The sequence below is a fragment of the Rhinoderma darwinii genome, chromosome 5, assembly GCF_050947455.1.
Source record: "Rhinoderma darwinii isolate aRhiDar2 chromosome 5, aRhiDar2.hap1, whole genome shotgun sequence".
NCBI classification, from domain to species: domain Eukaryota; kingdom Metazoa; phylum Chordata; class Amphibia; order Anura; family Rhinodermatidae; genus Rhinoderma; species Rhinoderma darwinii.
In genome coordinates, this window is record NC_134691.1 from 316923512 (window position 1) to 316940860 (window position 17349).

General features: G+C 43.8%; 1 protein-coding gene across 2 annotated transcripts in view; it reads right to left on the reverse strand.

Moving 5' to 3' along the window:
- Window positions 1-5781: 5781 nt before the first annotated feature.
- Window positions 5782-17349, reverse strand: part of RAB18 (RAB18, member RAS oncogene family) — a 34676-nt gene continuing 23108 nt past the window's right edge. For both annotated transcript variants that reach the window (XM_075827509.1, XM_075827510.1), the window contains exon 7: window positions 5782-7894. In XM_075827509.1, coding sequence (XP_075683624.1) covers window positions 7722-7894 — 173 coding nt within the window. In that variant the 3' untranslated portion in view covers window positions 5782-7721. The remainder of the gene's footprint in view (window positions 7895-17349) is intronic.

Below are 17349 nucleotides of genomic sequence, written 5' to 3' on the forward strand. Positions count from 1 at the left end.
AGGTTATTGTGAACAAGTATGGCTTTAATTTCCGTACATTTAGGATGCAGTATTTCTTTTCTACAGGTTATGGTGTCATTCAGAGTTATATGAACAGAAGAGTCCAAAAAAGCTCTCAAATATAATCCAGTCACCCAGCCAGTGATAGCATGTGGTTCTGATAACAAGACCATCACAGGGGATTCTAGTAAAACAAAAGGACGAAAATACATCCAAGAGGAGTCATTGCAGGTATATTGTGAACGGTTATGGTAGTTTTTTTGTAAGGTTAAAATATTGTTCAACCTTTTCAACATCATAGAGGTACCACACCTGTATTATGTTGAAAAGGTTGAGCAATATTTTATCCTTACAAAAAAACTCCCATAATTTAATGGGAGACGATGCCGTTTTTCTTTTTAAAAGGCTCTTTCTACGATACGCTGATTATATGGGTGCCCCGCTGCTAAAACCTCCAGCGATCAGATGTAATCTGTGATGGAACCAGATAAGAGTTCAATCCCTCTGCAGTGCCTCCACAGGGGAAATAGATTATTACACAGTTCCTATTAAAATCAATGGGCCGTTCTGGTCATGCATGGATATGCCAAATCCTAGAGTTAGAGACACTTTGTAACCACACTTCACTCTGCTCTGGTGAATAGATCCTGAATGGGGGATGCACTCTTTTATCCCAAAAATTCCTGATAGGGTATTTTTCTACATAGAAGACCCCTTTAAATGGTTGATAAAATAGAAAAAAAAAATGTATCACCTGATCTTGACTTGGAATGTTGCCTATAGATCATGAGACTTGACATATCAATTATCAATGCAATGTACAAGGTGGTATTCAGCGTAGCACTAACTCAGATCCTTTCATTTTCAAAGCGCCACTTGCAAAGTGATATAGAATTGGGCTGGTTACTATAGAAAATAAACACTGCTTTCTGTGTGCTAGAAAACTGGCGCAGATTATAGTGGAAATCTAGCTCCTAGCTGGTGTAGATGTCACACTATGGGGTGTAGCAATGTAGAGGCCCGCGCTGAGCCCCTAGCTTGCTATCTGCCAACCAAACTACCCACCCCTTCCATTACACACATAATAAAGTTAAAACAAATTAAATGTTTTTTTAAAAATTATACTCGCAGCTTTTTTTCCTCTTCTGCGCCCTCATCACTTCAGTGCCGCTCAGACAAGGGCAGCGTCAGGACATTGAAGTGCCATGTCACATATAAGGTCTGGACGCTGCTCTGCCTCAGGTCCTTGTATGAGCAGCGCTAGAAGGATGAAGGCGCCAGAGAGGTGAGGATAGCAGTCCAACATCATTAACCTGATCTACCAAAAACATTGATTTAAGTGATATTTCTACAATGCAAATAATTTACTTGCTAGGATACGTGCACACGCAAACTCAAATAGTCTGAAAATACGGAGCAGTTTTCAAGGGAAAGCAGCTCCTGATTTTCAGACATTTTTTTAAGCCACTCGCATTTTTTGGGCATTTTTTACGGCTGTTTTTCTATAGAGTAGATTAAAAATGGCTCAAGAAGTGACATGCACTTCTTTTTCGCAGGCATATTTTTACGCGCCGTTTTTCGAAAATAAATGCAGGTCGGAACAGAACGCTGTATTTCCCTCTGAAATCAATGAGCAGATGTTTGTATGCGTTCTGCTTCCGTTTTTTCAGGGCGTAAATGCCTCGAAATACACCTGAAAACACTACGTGTGCACATATCCTTAGTGTAGTATAAAAAAAAACAGAGCCAACAATTACGACCTGCGAGCCACTCAATTGTGGCCCTTGTTTAAGGTAGGAGGGTGGCAAATGTTGCACATGGTGGTTATACTGCATTTCCTCCTGAAATATTGGGGAAAATGGGTCGTTCCAGACATTGTTCTGGTGAAAAACCTACTTTGATTAAAACGTTGATTGGAGAGGGAAAAACATATAGAGAAGTGCAGCAAATTATAGACTGCTCAGCTAAAATGATCTCAAATGCCTTGAAGTAGCAACCAAAACCTGAGGCGCAGAAAGAAGCGGGGGAACTACTGTTGGAATGGATCGAATAGCCAAAATGGCAATGGTTCGGCCAATGATCACCTCCAGAAAAATCAAAGACGACCTGAAGTTACCATTGAGAACTGCTACAATCAGAAGACGAGTAAGTGAAGCCAAGATACCAGCAAGAACAAAGACATGTCCTGAATAGGTTAAAATTTGCCAAGGAACACATTGACAGCCCCTAAAGAGAAATGGCGCAACATCTTGTGGACTGATGAAAGCAAAACTGTTCTTTTTGGGTCAGTTGCCGCAGAGAGTACAGATGTAGCCATCTTTATCTTGACTGAAAACTTGCTGCAGCGTGAGATCACAGAACAAAAATCATTGAAAAAGTCAAGATGAAGACGGCTACATCTGTATGTCAGATGACCCCCGAGCACTGAATTCAAGCCACAGTAGACAGTAAGGGTATGTTCACACACACCAATTACGGAAGAAATTCGGGCGTTTTTGCCCCGAATTACGTCCGAAAAATGCGGCTTGAAAGCGTTGACAAACATCTGCCCATTGAAAGCAATGGGCTGACGTTTGTCTGTTCACACGAGGCGTATATTTACGCGCCGCTGTCAAATGACGGCGCGTAAATAGACGCCCGCGTCAAAGAAGTGACCTGCCACTTCTTGGGGCGTAAGTGGAGCTGTTATTCATTGACTCCAATGAAATGCAGCGCCAATTACGTCCGTAATGGACGCGGCGTTCAAGCGCCTGCACATGCCGTTACGGCTGAAATGACGGGGCTGTTTTCTCCTGAAACCAGCCCCGTAATTTCGGCCGCTGTAGTGTGAACATACCCTAAATCAGGGGTCTCAAGCACGCGGCCCGCGGGCCGCATGCGGCCCTGGGCTGTCATCTGCGGCCCGCAGAACACAGAGCCGCTAGTATCGGCTCTGCTCCGAGACTCTGGAATTCCCTGACATCGCTGTCCACATATGAACAGCGATGTCTGGGGCTTCCCCAGAGCCCCGAGCAGAGCGCTGGTGTCGGCTCTGCTCCGGGGCTCGGTGGAATTCCCTGACATCGCTGTCCGCATATGAACAGCGATGTCTGGGGCTTCCCCAGAGCCTGAGTCCCGGGCAGAGCGCTAGTACAGGCTCTGCTCCGGGACTCTGTGGAATTCCCTGACATCGCTGCCCATATATGGACAGTGTGTCAGGATCTTGCCCAGAGCAGAGCGCTGGTGTCGGCTCTGCTCCGGGACTCTGTGGAATTCACTGACATAGCTGCCCATATATGGACAGTGTGTCAGGGTCTTCCCCAGAGCTGAGTCCCGGGCAGAGCGCTATTATCGGCTCTGCTCCGGGACTCTGGGGAAGCCTCTGACATCGCTGTCCATACATCGACAATGAGGTCAGGGGCTTCCCCAGAGCAGGAGTCCCAGTGATGTCAGGAGCACAGCTGGAGTCCCAGGAAGAGCCTACTAGCGCTCTGCCTGGGACTCCAGCTCTGGGCAAGCCCCTGACATCACTGGGACAGCCTCTACAGAGGGCACTGGGGCAGCCTCTACAGAGGGCATTGGGGCACTATCTAAAAAGGGGCTGCCCAATCTTGACATGTGTGCTAACGGAGCCGCCGGACTGCATTTAGCGACACTTAAACTGGAAAGCTGGATTGTTGAAATAAGCACGTGGAGAAATATCTCAAATTTTAAACCTAGCGCTATTATTATAGTAATGTAGTATTATTATTCTAGTAATATAGTGTTATAGTAGTTCAAATAACTAATTGATTAACAATAATTTTGTATTGTATCAAATTTGAAAGTAATGCGGCCCGTCAACTTCCCATTTTTTCTATATGCGGCCCACTTACCCGGCCGAGTTTGAGACCCCTGCCCTAAATCATGCTATGGGGACGTTTCCCATACCAGTGTTGGGCCTATTTATCGCATAAAAGGGATCATGGAGCAGTTTGAATATATCAAAACACTTTTATTTTTTTTTTCCAGTTTATACATTAAATTTGAGTACTTAACCCTTTAAAGACAAGGCCAATGTGTTTTTTTTTTTTGCTTTTCCTCCCCGCCTTCCTAAAGCCATAACTTTTTTATTTCTTTGTCGATATAGCCATATGAGGACTTTTGTTTTGCGGGACAAGTTGTAGTTTTTCATGGCAGCATTTATTGTACCAAGTAATGTACTGGGAAGTTGAAAAAAAATAAAATATTTGTGAGGTGAAATAGGTAAAAGAACCTCAATTACAGCATTTTTGGGTGGTTTTGTTTTTACGGCATCCATCAGGCAGTAAAAACTACACATTCACCTTTTTCTACAGGTTGATAAGATTACGGAGATACCAAATTTATATGTTTTGTTTTATGTTTTACCACTTTTAAAATAAAAAAAAATTTGCTTAAAAAAAAAATGAAAAAAAAAAAAATGTTGTGTCACCATATTCTGAGAGCCATAACTTTTTTTATTGTTCCATCAATTTAGTGGTGTGGCTTAAATTTTGCGGGGCGAGCTGTAGCTTTCACCGATAGCATTTTAGGGTACATGCGGCTTTTTGATCACTTTTTATTACATTTATTGTTTATTTTTTTTGAGCGAAAGCGACTAAAAAAAACCAAAACCACAGCAATTTGCATATATATATATATATATATATATATTTTTTTTCCGACGTTCACCAAGCGGGTTAAACAACGCTATATTGAGACTTGAACCAGCGATTGTTAGATTGCTGGTACAATACACTGCAATACTAACATATTGCAGTGTGTTGTCATTTTTACAGGCTCCTGTTAAGCCGTGCCAGAGACACAGCTTAACAGATGAAGAAGGCAGTTATCAGGGCCTTCATTAGGCCCCTGGGCTGCCATGACAACCATTGGCACCCCAATTGCTTTGGAGGGAATGGGGGGCGATGAGCTGTTCCCAGCTGTTATTCTCGAGTGTCATCTGTAAAACACAGCTGACACCCGGCGCAGGCTCGGAAAATTACCTCCCCCACCATGACGCAATAGTACGTAGTGGTGCATGAAGAGGTTAAGTTTTTTTTTTTTTATTAGTCCCCCTAGGGGACTTGGACCAGCGATCGTTGAATCGCCTGCATGATATACTGCAATACTAATGTATTGCAGTATTTCGTGATTCTGACAATCTCCTATGAAGCCCTGCCAGAGGGAGGGCTTTAAAGGAGTATAAAGATGGCAAACCTGGGGGCCTTCATTAGGCCCCCAGGCTGCCATGACAACCAGTCACCGGCCGATCCAGACGTGGGGGGCGAGATGGCGTGTTTGAGAGGGCGCCCCCTGATTCTAGCAATTTAAATGCCACAGGTGCGATTGACCACAGCATTTAAGGTGCTAAACGGGCGTTATCAAAGTGATCTTTGATTCCGCCCGTTGCAGGGAGGTGTCCGCTGTGTAACACAGCCGTCACCCTCCGAGTATGGAGCGTACTCAGCCCGTGTGCCCGCTCCAATACTTCCCCTTAACGGCTGCCATGTACGTGGTTAAGGGGTTAAAGAAAAATGCTGGAACGGCTATTTTTTTTTTTATCAGCCTAATATTCCTTTTTCTTTACTTTCTGTAAATGATTAACACAAACTGGAGAAGTTATTATTTTGATGTGGAATTGAATGTGTAATATTTCCAGGGCATTTAGGCAACTAAACGTTATTATTTTGCACTTTATCTGCTTTTTTAAACTCACTGCTATTTTTTTTTTTAACACTACTGTATATACTTCTATAATAAATATAGACCAAACACACAAAGCAGGCACGTACAGAAGAGAATGGTGATAGATTATTTATTCATTTCTGCAAATAAGTTATGTGCTTTTTGTAAGTGGAATAACATTTTTATTAACTTCAAGGCAATTTGGGGTCTCATGAAATACTGCATGGAGTGACAATGGGGGTGGTGGAAGGAAGGATAGCTAAATCAAAAACTTAAGAAAAGTTTTCATTGGTTGAATTGACTAAGTGACCTTCAGGGCTCATGCACACGGCCTCATTACAGCTCCGATTTATATGTAGCTGTAACAGGGTTGCAATAAAAGTGCATGAGACCTCTTCTGTACCTCCATATGCCTCAGACTGCATACAGAGGCAGACAGTCATGGCGTTTTATCGGACCCCGTGGAGGCTGTACTGCGCCGTCTGCTATTGGCCTTACCATTTGCAGGCAAGAGCTGTAAAATGACAAACTTCCCCAATAGCAGATCCTTTACCCACTGGAGTAGAAATGCGCTAACCCTGCCCTCGCTGCACCTACCCACTACGCCAGGCAAAGCGATGGTCTCCCAGGTCTTATAAAATTTCCATTCAAATAAATGGAGTGGCGACTGGTTACATTCAAGCTGCAGTTTGCAGCAACTGCTCTGAAGTCATAATACAATCTAAGCCTACGAGGAGCTCCAACACATTGAAATAGCTTCTGTTTAAATTTGGTCTCTCCCCATCAAAGGGGGCATTGGATTGGTTACCCTTCAGTTCATTGACCACGTCAGTTTAACATGGGTAAATTGCTCGTAGCCCCTTGTATCAGTCCACATAAAGATATCTAATCACAGAGAGCCCTTTTTAAAAGGGTGGTATGAGAAATTTAAAAAAAAAAAAAAAGTGTCTTTTTTCCTCCAAAACAGTGCCACTCTTGTTAATGGGCTGTACGTGGTTTTGCCTCTCAGTGAAAAGTGCTGGGCTGCAATACCAATAACAGCCTACACACAAGAGCGGTGTTGTTTCTGGGTGAGCAAAAACCCAAAACCTAAACCTTTTCCAATCTCATACAACCCATTTAAGTTTACAAAAACCGAACTTTACTTTTTGAGCGTTTGTCTTTAAATGTGGTACTTGTAGGTGGGGGGAAGGAATATGAATACTATAATAACCGAGAACTGATGACAAAAAAAAAAAAAGTCCTACTTTAGCAACATAGTAGCAATAGAATATTTTGTTTCTACATTCAGCGTAATAAATTGTAAATCACACAGAGAGGAAAGCAGAGGGGGACATGAAATCCTGGTCACAACATGCAATGGAAACACAACATTCTGGATATAGTAACAAGAAAACTTCTCGAACAGTTAATTCTGACAGGAAGCAGTTCCTGGAAACTGGGGTATGACTCCTCCATTGACTATAAACCCATATTCAGGAGACTCATGGAGAAGTGATGACTTCTTAGGGATTTGGTACGCGTCTTACAAAACAGTACCAGAGGAAATTGCAAATTTGTTGGCAAAGTGATAAAAAGACATCTGCTTGAACATGCTTGTGTGTGCATCCGGAGACAAGCGAGGGGTCGTCTTCAACAATGTCTGCGCTGGGATTGTGTAACACTCAAATATTTTAACAGAAGACACAACTGTACAGCGAGGAGCAACGTAGGAGATCGGGGATGGGGGGGGGGGGCAACTAAGACTTAGCTACATAGTATAGAAATGTGTTGCAATGTAAGAAAGTTAAAAAGGACAACATGAACAGGTGGCATTGTAGTTAACGCAATTGCGAACGCACTTTCGTTCATGCCGCTGGTAAAAAGTCAAAAGTTTCATGCGCTTAACATTTCTGACTGCAAATCTGCTGAACGATATTCTACAAATATTTGCCTCATGATACAAACAAATATGTGCAAACTGGTAAGGTCCCTAAATGAACTGTAAATGATTTTATATACAGGAAACTGGTATGACTATACGCGGATCATAGGAAGATCGTACGACGACTATTTTATAGCATGGAGCAGTATCCGCCACAAGGTCCTCCCCTGCCAACTTCTTCATTAGACAACCGAACGCCTTTGTTGTGGGATTCGCTTTCCCATAGTCCTGGAGTCTGTATGATCTTTTCCACAAGTTCTTCAAAGGCACACTGAACGCCGTCTCTGGTCTTTGCACTGGCCTCTGGAATAGAAGACAAATAAGTATTGGTGACGGTGTCCCGCAGAATCATTTCATGGAATAGACTAAATCGGCAAATGATTGAATGAAGACTGGTTATAGACACGCCTTACATTTATAACGGAAATAAAAATCCTGCAAATAAAACAAAAATTAACGCCTTTTTCCCACCCTCTAACAAAATATACTATATAAGTATTGGGACTAGGGATGTCACGATACCAGAATTTGGACTTCGATACCGATACTTCGTTTAGTATTGTGATTTCAATACCAAAAGATACTTTGCCAACAGTAATAAAAAAAAAAAGTTCTTCGATTTTCTGATGTGAGGCACGAGGTGTGATGAATTTAACCTCCATGTGCCTCACATTAATAGTAATTAACCCCATTATGTTTCTCAGTCATAATGGGTTAATGTGTGAGGTACATGATGGGGCTAATTATTATTGTGTAGGTTATTACGGCCGCGCCAATACCGAATATGTGTATGTTTTATGTATTGAGATTTATTTAAAATGTTTATTGTAAAAAAAGGTGTAGGTGTATTTTTTAAAATGTAATATTACTAGGTTTTTACTTTATTTTTAAACATTAATGTACTGGCATATAGCTATATGCCAGTATATTAGCCTGTGTACTGATCGTACACAGGCAGTTGTTAGGACATACCCAAGTATGCCCTAACAGGAAATATGGTAAGACAACCCTGGGGTCCTTCAATAGACCCTGGGCTGTCAGCCCATATATGCCATGTCCCTCAATAGTGTCACAGGGATTCCCTGTGATGTGATCCAGGGGCACCCCCCCCCCCTTCTCATTTTCCCCTGAATGCTGCAGTCAGCTTTGATCGCAGCATTCAGGAGAATAACGGCGAAAATAAAGAGGTTTCTCTGATCTCCCCCGTTATAGAGCGTGGCTGCGGTTGTGTAATACAACCATTGCCCCGCTCCTGACATTAAGTTTGTGCGCGGTCAGCATGATGTGATGTGGCCGACGCTGCACTAATGAGCAGCGGTTCAGGCACTGAGGACAGAACATGGGGGTGTTTTGTAGCGCGCCCGCCATGTTCGGTTTTCAGTGCCGCCGCTCATTAGTGCAGCGCCGGCCGCATCGCATCATCCGGACGGCGCGCACTTGTTGTCAGGACTCAGGAGCGGGGCAGTGACTGTATCACACAGCCGCAGCCCCGCTCTCATACATTCATGTGTTACAATACTGAGCTGTGCGGCCACACAGCTAAGTATCAAAATACATGAAAAAACAGTATCGAACCGTTTGGGGGAGCACGGTATCGAAACAGTATCGAAGTTTCGATGCATCGTGCATTCCTAATTAGGACACCTCTTAATCATTGAAATCAGGTTTTTCATTCAATCCCACTGCCACAGGTGTATAAAAGCCAGCACCTCGCCATGCAGTCGCCTTTACAAACATTTGTGAAATAACGGGTCGTTCTAAAGAGCTCACTGAATTCCAGCGTGGTCCTGTAATAAGACGCCACCATTGTAGCAAGTCCGTACGTGACGTGCTCCTAAATATCCACAATAAACTGGAATTGATATTATTGTAAAGTGGACGTGTTTAGGATCCACAGCAACTCAGCCAAAAAGTGCAGACCACGCAAAGTTACAGAGCGGGGTCGCCGAGTGCCGAGACACAGAGCATAAAAGTCGCCAACAATCTGCTGACTTAATAACTGCAGAGTATAAACCTCCTCGGGTATCAACATCTGCACAAAAACTGTGCCCCTGGAGCATCATGGCATGGGTTTCCATGGCCGAGCATCTACATGTCAGACTTGCATCACCAAGCACAATGCCAAGTGTCAGATGGAGTGATGTAAAACACGCCGACACTGGAGCAGGGGAAACATGTTCTGTGGAGTGATGAATCACACGTCTCTACCTGGCAGTCTAATGGACGAGTCTGGGTTTGGTGAATGCCAGGAGAACGTTACCTGCCTGACTGCATTGTGCCAGCTGTAAAGTTTTGTCGAGGGAATAATGCTATGGGGTTGTATTCAGGGGTTGGTTTAGGCCCCTTCGTTCCGGTGAAGGGAAATCTTAATGCTTCGGCACACCAGGACATTTTGGACAATTGTAGCTTCCAACTTTGTGGGAACAGTTTGGGCAGGCCCTTTTCTGTTGCAGCATGAATGTGCCCAGTGCACAAAGCAAGGTTCATAAAGACATGACATGGTTGAATGAGTTTGGTGTGGAAGATCTTGACTGGTCCGCACAGAGTCCTGACCTCAAACCCAACAGGGACTGCCATTTGGTGTGAAACACAATGTATGCAGCACGCGACAGGTATCACATATGGGGATATGTACTGCTCGCAGATGAAGGGGGAGCTAGGGTCCACCCAGGGTTGCCTTTAGTTCACCACTTGTCTGCCAGACGTAAAATAATTCCAGCTGTAAAACGGCATTTAAGATATACTATACCGAGCACTTATCTAAAAACGGTCACTGTCAAAGCCAGAGCCCCCAAATATTCGCCATTAACAATGAGGTACCATAACATAACACAATTTCTATTATGTAAAATAATTAGTCTGAGTTCATTAAACCTGAATCATTAAGTGGTAGAATGACATCTATATGCCCTGAAATCACCAGTAACTGATCGGGTGTAAATCTTCAGATCTTGTTCCTTTCGGCAGGCGTTATGCTGACTTTTTACTAAATCTAGATTTAACTGGAGGGCAATGACAGGTTCTGAATCCCACAGAGCTGCACTCGATAATCAAAAGAAAACACATTAGGTATCATTAAAATTTACTACTACGCTTTCCAGGGGTCAAGCTTTATGATTCTTGGCAAATGCATTTGAATGAAGTCTGAAGCTATAAGAGGTGGATGCTGGACATGGAGGTGAACAGCCTGACCCGGGGAACCTCGGAGGGGTGTATACAGGGATATAGCTGCTACAAATTACTAAGGGTTTCTGCAGCTTTTAATAAATTGCAATCAGTTGTAATGAGCACGGGACAATTTCATGGTTTGTAATATATTTCATGCAGTAATACTGTCCCCAAGAATGAGGTGTGCGGTGGCCCCACGCCAGACCTGCCACATTGTACACATCCGTCCATCTAATTCTAGGTTTTCATAGCTCATGTTGGACATGTTTTCTGTAAACAGCTCAGTTAGTGTATACACGGTGCCGAAGATCTCATCAGGGGTGTTTTTTTTAGCACTGCACCAAAAAGGGGTTCAGAGGGGCTTGATTTCCTTAGGTTGATCGTGTCTGCCCTGGTGAAAGCTTCCTTTTAATAGGCTTGTGTAGGATTAGAAAACCAGGTCTGCTTTTATTTATTTTTTTAATATATAAACAGAGCCTCTCTTGTCTATGGGCTGTGCCTGGTATTGCAGCCCCATTGACTTGAATAGGGTTGAGCAGCAACACCAGCCACAGCCCGTGGATCAGAATAAGGGCAGATACAGACGGACGTTGCGTTTTTGCGCGCGCAAACAACGCACCGTTTTGCGCGCGCAAAAACCATTTGACAGCTGCGTGTGTCATCCGTGTATGATGCGCGGCTGCGTGATTTTCGCGCAGCCGCCATCATAGAGATGAGGCTAGTCGACGCCCGTCACAGTCCAAGGTGCTGAAAGAGCTAACTGATCGGCAGTAACTTTTTCAGCACCCTCGACAGTGAATGCCGAACACAATATACAGCAACCTGTTAAAAAAAAAAGAAAAAAAGTTCGTACTTACCGAGAACTTCCCGGCCGTTGCCTTGGTGACGCGTCCTTGGTGACGCGCCTCTCTTGACATCGGACCCCACCTCCCTGGATGACGCGGCAGTCCATGTGACCGCTGCAGCCTGTGCTTGGCCTGTGATTGGCTGGAGCTGTCACTTGGACTGAATTGTCAGACTGGAGGAAGAAGCCGGGAGTTATCGGTAAGTCAGAACTTCGTTTTTTTTTACAGGTTCATGTTTATTGGGGTCGGTAGTCACTGTCCATGGTGCTGAAACAGTTTAACTCTTTCAGCACCCTGGACAGTGACTATCTCCGGACTTCGCGTACCGGAAATTTTTTTGCCGGGTTCAGCCAAAACGAGTTCGGCCGAACCCGGTTAAGTTCGGTTCGATTGTCCGGGTTCGCTCATCTCAAAGACACTCCATTTGGATGTTTGGAAACAGAAAAGCACGTGGTGCTTTTCTGGTTACATTCATCCTTTTGACAGCTGGTTCGCTGTTTCAGTCGGTTCGCACGGAAGTGCTTCCGTGCGACCTGCGTGGTTTTCGCGCACCCATTGACTTCAATAGGTGCGTGATGCGCGAAATACGCGAAGATATTGAACCTGTCGCGCTTTTTGCGCAGCTGACAAACGCTGCGCAAAAAGCACGGACTGTCTGTACTGCCCCATAGACTTGTATTGGTCTGTGCGTGGCGCGTGAAAGCCACGCGGCCCGCACGGACCGAATACACGCTCGTGTGAATCCCCCCTTACAGATTATACAGCGCAAGTGTGAACTTAGAGCGCTACAATGGTTTATCAGACAACGTGCAGAGGGATGTAGAAGTACACCTCATCCTCCTGTTCCAGAAATAAAGTCAATACCCACAAAATGGTATCCGCTTTAGGCCCCATGCACACGACCGTCTTCAGTCCATGATATATGGTTCGCATGTCGGCCGCATTTCCCGGACCTAACAGACTGCAGGGAGCCGGGCTCTTAGCATTAGTTACGTCCCGTGCTGAAAACATGATTGCGGTACAGGACAGTTTTCCCGCAGCGAGGCAGGGACTCCTAGTATCGTACAGAACTATGATGCTAGGAGCCCGGCTCCCTGCACTGTGTCCGGTCCGGGAAATGCGGCCCATATAGGACGGACCGAACACGGTCATGTGCATGGGGGCCTTACACTTTCAATCCAAGATGTGCACGTTCAGTAAAACAGAATACAAACGGACATAGTGCAAAAAAGCCAGGCCCGGAAGAAGCGGTTCCTGGTGAAAGTGGAGTCCGGCTGGTTTTATGTTGGACGCCATGCAGATATATATATATATATTTATTTATTATCTCTCACTGAACATGAACATCTTAGATTGAAAGTGTAAAGCGGCGGATTGACTTTTTACTCGTGGAGCAGGAGGAAGAGGTGTATAGCTATGTCCCTCATTCGGTCGTCTGAACCGGTAGAGCGCACAATTGTTTTTATGGAATATGTGGAGTAAACTTGCAAGAACATGTGACGCGCATGCAATCTTCATCCAGATGTTGCCCTGCTCCGATTGCAAACAATGGCAAGAGAGCCAACAGCCATGCCATCAGTCTACACAGCTATTACCCAAGAAAATAGTTACTGGAAGAAAACAAAGGCCAACCGAGTTCAACAAAAGACTTCGGAAAACATCTAAAGATAAACCACTGCATTACTCACACGAAATGAATCCCAGATATTGACCAATAACAGTGAACGCGACAAAAAAAAAGTGGAGCAAATCGTACAGCACAAGAAATACTCATCAGCCTAACTGGGCGTGGAGCCATCCTCCGAGCCAGCCAATACAGCTCGAGGGCAAAGGATATCAGACGATCATGAAATGATTCCACTTCACAGGTGAAGTTACAATGTGTCAAATCTATTATGTGGAAAGATACAAGTAACGTCTCCGAGGAGCTGTAGGCAGCGATACATGTAACTGGTTATTTAAATACAATCAATACCATATTGTTTCTCCTTTAAGATGTGGTTAAAGAAAGCAAATGAAGGAGTAGAAAAAAACAACTCTGTGGTCTGAGAAGCAGACGGTTTCCGGTCTTGTCCATAACTTAAGACCCCCAGATCTCTGGAACAAAGGGAGGAAGCCGACATGGAACAGTAAACCCAACTGGTCCAAACCACTCAACCCAGTCCTCCGGGCCCTACCAACAACATGATTTAAGAGCAAGTGCACACAGGGGGGGGGGGGGGGGGGGGGGATGCGCTACATTAAAGTTCACAGCGTATCCCGCAGGGAATTCAGCCCGCAGGAGCACACAAAATTGCGGTGCAGATTTTCACCCGTAATCTCCGCTGGGGAAACCGTGCTCGGGAAAAAAAAAAAAAGCGTTTGATTGGCTTTAGCAGTCACATGGGATAAATCATCATCCCAGGTGGCCAAGTATAAATCGTTTTATTCTTTTTAAATCAAAACAAGGTTTGTGTGGTTTTTTTTATGATTTGCACATTGTGCCAGAATCGCAGCTTTGCCGTGGCAAAAATTGCAGCATTTGCCTATTCATTGAGGACTTTACCTCCCCATTGACTTCAATAGGGAAAACACGCAGCAGAAGAGCAGCGATTCCACAGCATCATTCTGACATGCTGCGGATTAACCCCTATCCGCACCAGGACGTAACTGTCCGTCGTTGCGGGAAGTTACTTCCCGCACGAGGACGTACAGTTACTGAGTTAATCCCGGTGCACACTGTCGGCGACAGTGTGCACCGGGAACCAGGAGGTCAGCTGTCGCCGACAGCTGACACTCCCCTCTTGCCGGCCAGCGGTCCTTTGCCGCTGATTTCGGCGCATTAACCCCTTAAATTCGGCGATCGGGTGCAATCGCCGAATTTTAGGGGTTTCTAACATATCGGCAGACCCCCGTCCGAAATCGCGGGGTCTGCCGATAGTTAGTATGGCAAACGGAAGCCAAACAATGGCTTCCGGGTCTGCCATGGACAGAAGCCCATCAGGACCAACCTTCGGCTGGTCCTGATAGGCTTCCTGTCAGAGTGACAGAAAGTCACTGTGCCGTTCCCGATGCACACTGTCGGCGACAGTGTGCATCGGGAACTTGGAGATCAGCTGTCCCCGACAGCTGACACTCTCCAGTGTTGCCGATCAGCGGCTCATCGCCGCTGATTTCGGCAATTAACCCGTTACATGCGGGGCTTGATTGCGATCTCCGCATGTAGCGGGTTTGTAGCGCATCAGCAGCCCCCATGCAATCGTGGGGGCTTCTGATGCTTGTGATGGCACCCGGGGGCCAGACAACGGCCCCCAGGTCTGCCATGTATGTCAGCCTATGAGGATCAGCCTCTGCTGATCCTCGTAGACCAACTGTCAGAGTGAATGTGACGTCACACTGACAGTTGGAATACATTACACCACCTAGGTAGTGTAATGTATTCTAGCAGCGATCAAAGCTGCAGGTCAAAAATATAAAGTGTAAAAAGTAAAAAAAAGTTAATAAAAATGTTTTATAAAAGTGTAAAAATAAAAGGTTTTGTTCTCCTATAATAAGTCATTTATTATAGGGAAAAAATGAAAACGTTAAAAAAAAGTACACATATTTGGTATCGCCGCGTTTGTAACGACCCAATCTATGAAACTATAATGTTAATTTTTCCGCACGGTGAACGCCGCAAACAAAATAAACTGAAAACTGTCAGCATCGCTATTTTTTGGTCACCACCCCTCCCAAGATATAGAATAAAAAGTGATCAAAAACTCGCATTTACCCCAAAATGGTACCAATAAAAACTACAACCCGTCCCGCAAAAAAAAAGACCCCCCACAGCTTTTTTGACGAAAAAATAAAAAAGTTACAGCTCAGAATAGCGTGTCCCAGAAAATAAATTATTTTATAGAAACTTCATTTTATTGTGCAAACGCTGCAAAACTGAAAAAAAACTATACACATATGGTATCGCCATAATCGTACCGACCAGCAGAATAAATTAAAACGTAATTTATTGCGCACGGTGAACGCTGTAATAAATAAAGAATTTAAAGCGCCAAAATCGCTGTTTTTTGGTCACCCTAGCTCTAAAAAAGATCCTGAGGGGCCAAAATGCTCACTATACCCCTAGAAAAATTCCTTGAGGGGTGTAGATTCCAAAATAGGGTGACTTTTGGGGGGTTTCCACTGTTTTGGTCCCTCCGGGGCGTTGCAAACCCGACATGGCACTGAAAACCAATCCAGCAAAATCTGCTTCCAAAATCCAAAAGGCGCTCCCTTCCTTCTGAGCCCTGCTGTGGGTCCAAACATCAGTTTACGACCACATATGGGGTATTGCCGTAATCGGGAGAAATTGCTTTACAAATGTTGGGCGGCTTTTTCTCCTTTATTCCTTGTAAAAATGAAAAAATGCTATGTTTCCACAGAAAAATAGGTGATTTTCATCTTCACAGACTAATTCCACTAAATTCTGCCAAAAAACTGTGGGGTCAAAATGCTAACTATACCCCTAGAAAAATGCCTTGAGGGGTGTAGTTTCCAAAATGGGGTCACTTTGGGGGGGTTTCGGCTGTTTAGGTACCACAAGACCTCCTCAAACCTGACATGGTGCCTAAAATATATTCCTAAAAAAAGGAGGCCCCGAAATCCACTAGCTGCTCCTTTGCTTCTGAGGCCTGTGTTTCAGTCCATTAGGACACTAGGGCCACATGTTGGATATTTCTAAAATCTGAAGAATCTGGGCAATAAATATTGAGTTGCGTTTCCCTGGTAAAACCTTCTGTGTTACAGATTTTTTTTTTATTACAAATGAATTTCGGCAAAAAAAATGAAATTTGTAAATTTCACCTCTACTTTCCCTTAATTCCTGTGAAACGCCTAAAGGGTTAAAATATTTTCTGAATGTGGTTTTGAATACCTTGAGGGGTACAGTTTTTAAAATGGGGTGATTTATGGGGACTTTCTAATATATAAGGCCCTCAAAGCCACTTCAGAACTGAACTGGTCCCTGAAAAAATAGCCTTTTGAAATTTTATTGAAAATATGAGAAATTGCTGCTAAAGTTCTAAGCCTCGTAACGTCCTAGAAAAATAAAAGTACGTGAAAAAAAATGATGCAAACATAAAGTAGACATATGGGAAATGGTAACTAGTAACTATTTTGTGTGGTATTACTATGTGTTTCACAAGCAAATACATTTAAATTTAGAAAAATGCTAATTTTTGCAAATTTTTGCTAAAATTTGAAGTTTTTCACAAATAAATATTGAATTTATCGACCAAATTTTTTCACTAACATAAAGTACAATATGTCACGAGAAAACAATCTCAGAATCGCTTGGATAGGTAAAAGCATTCCGGAGTTATTACCACATAAAGTGACACATGTCAGATTTTAAAAAATAGGCTGTGTCCTGAAGGCCAAAACAGGCTGTGTCCTAAAGGGGTTAAAGAAAACTTGTCACAGGTCAGTTATGAATGGTTTTGCTGCAGATTTTTTCTGCTGCTACTGTAATAGGATACAAATTTTCCACAATTAAATCCTATGAGGAAAATCTGCAGGATTTACACGGTGTGTCTCCTTACCCTCCTAAGATAAACACCTGTATATACCGTGCATAGCTGCTATGGGGGGTGGGGGTAAAGATAGGATTTAGCCAAAAGCAGCTACAAAAGACAAAATTATTTATATCATATTTTACCCATTTATGACAAATCCTTCTTTATATGCAATGCTGGGCAGAGTATAATCTTCTCATGTAAAAAATACATCATC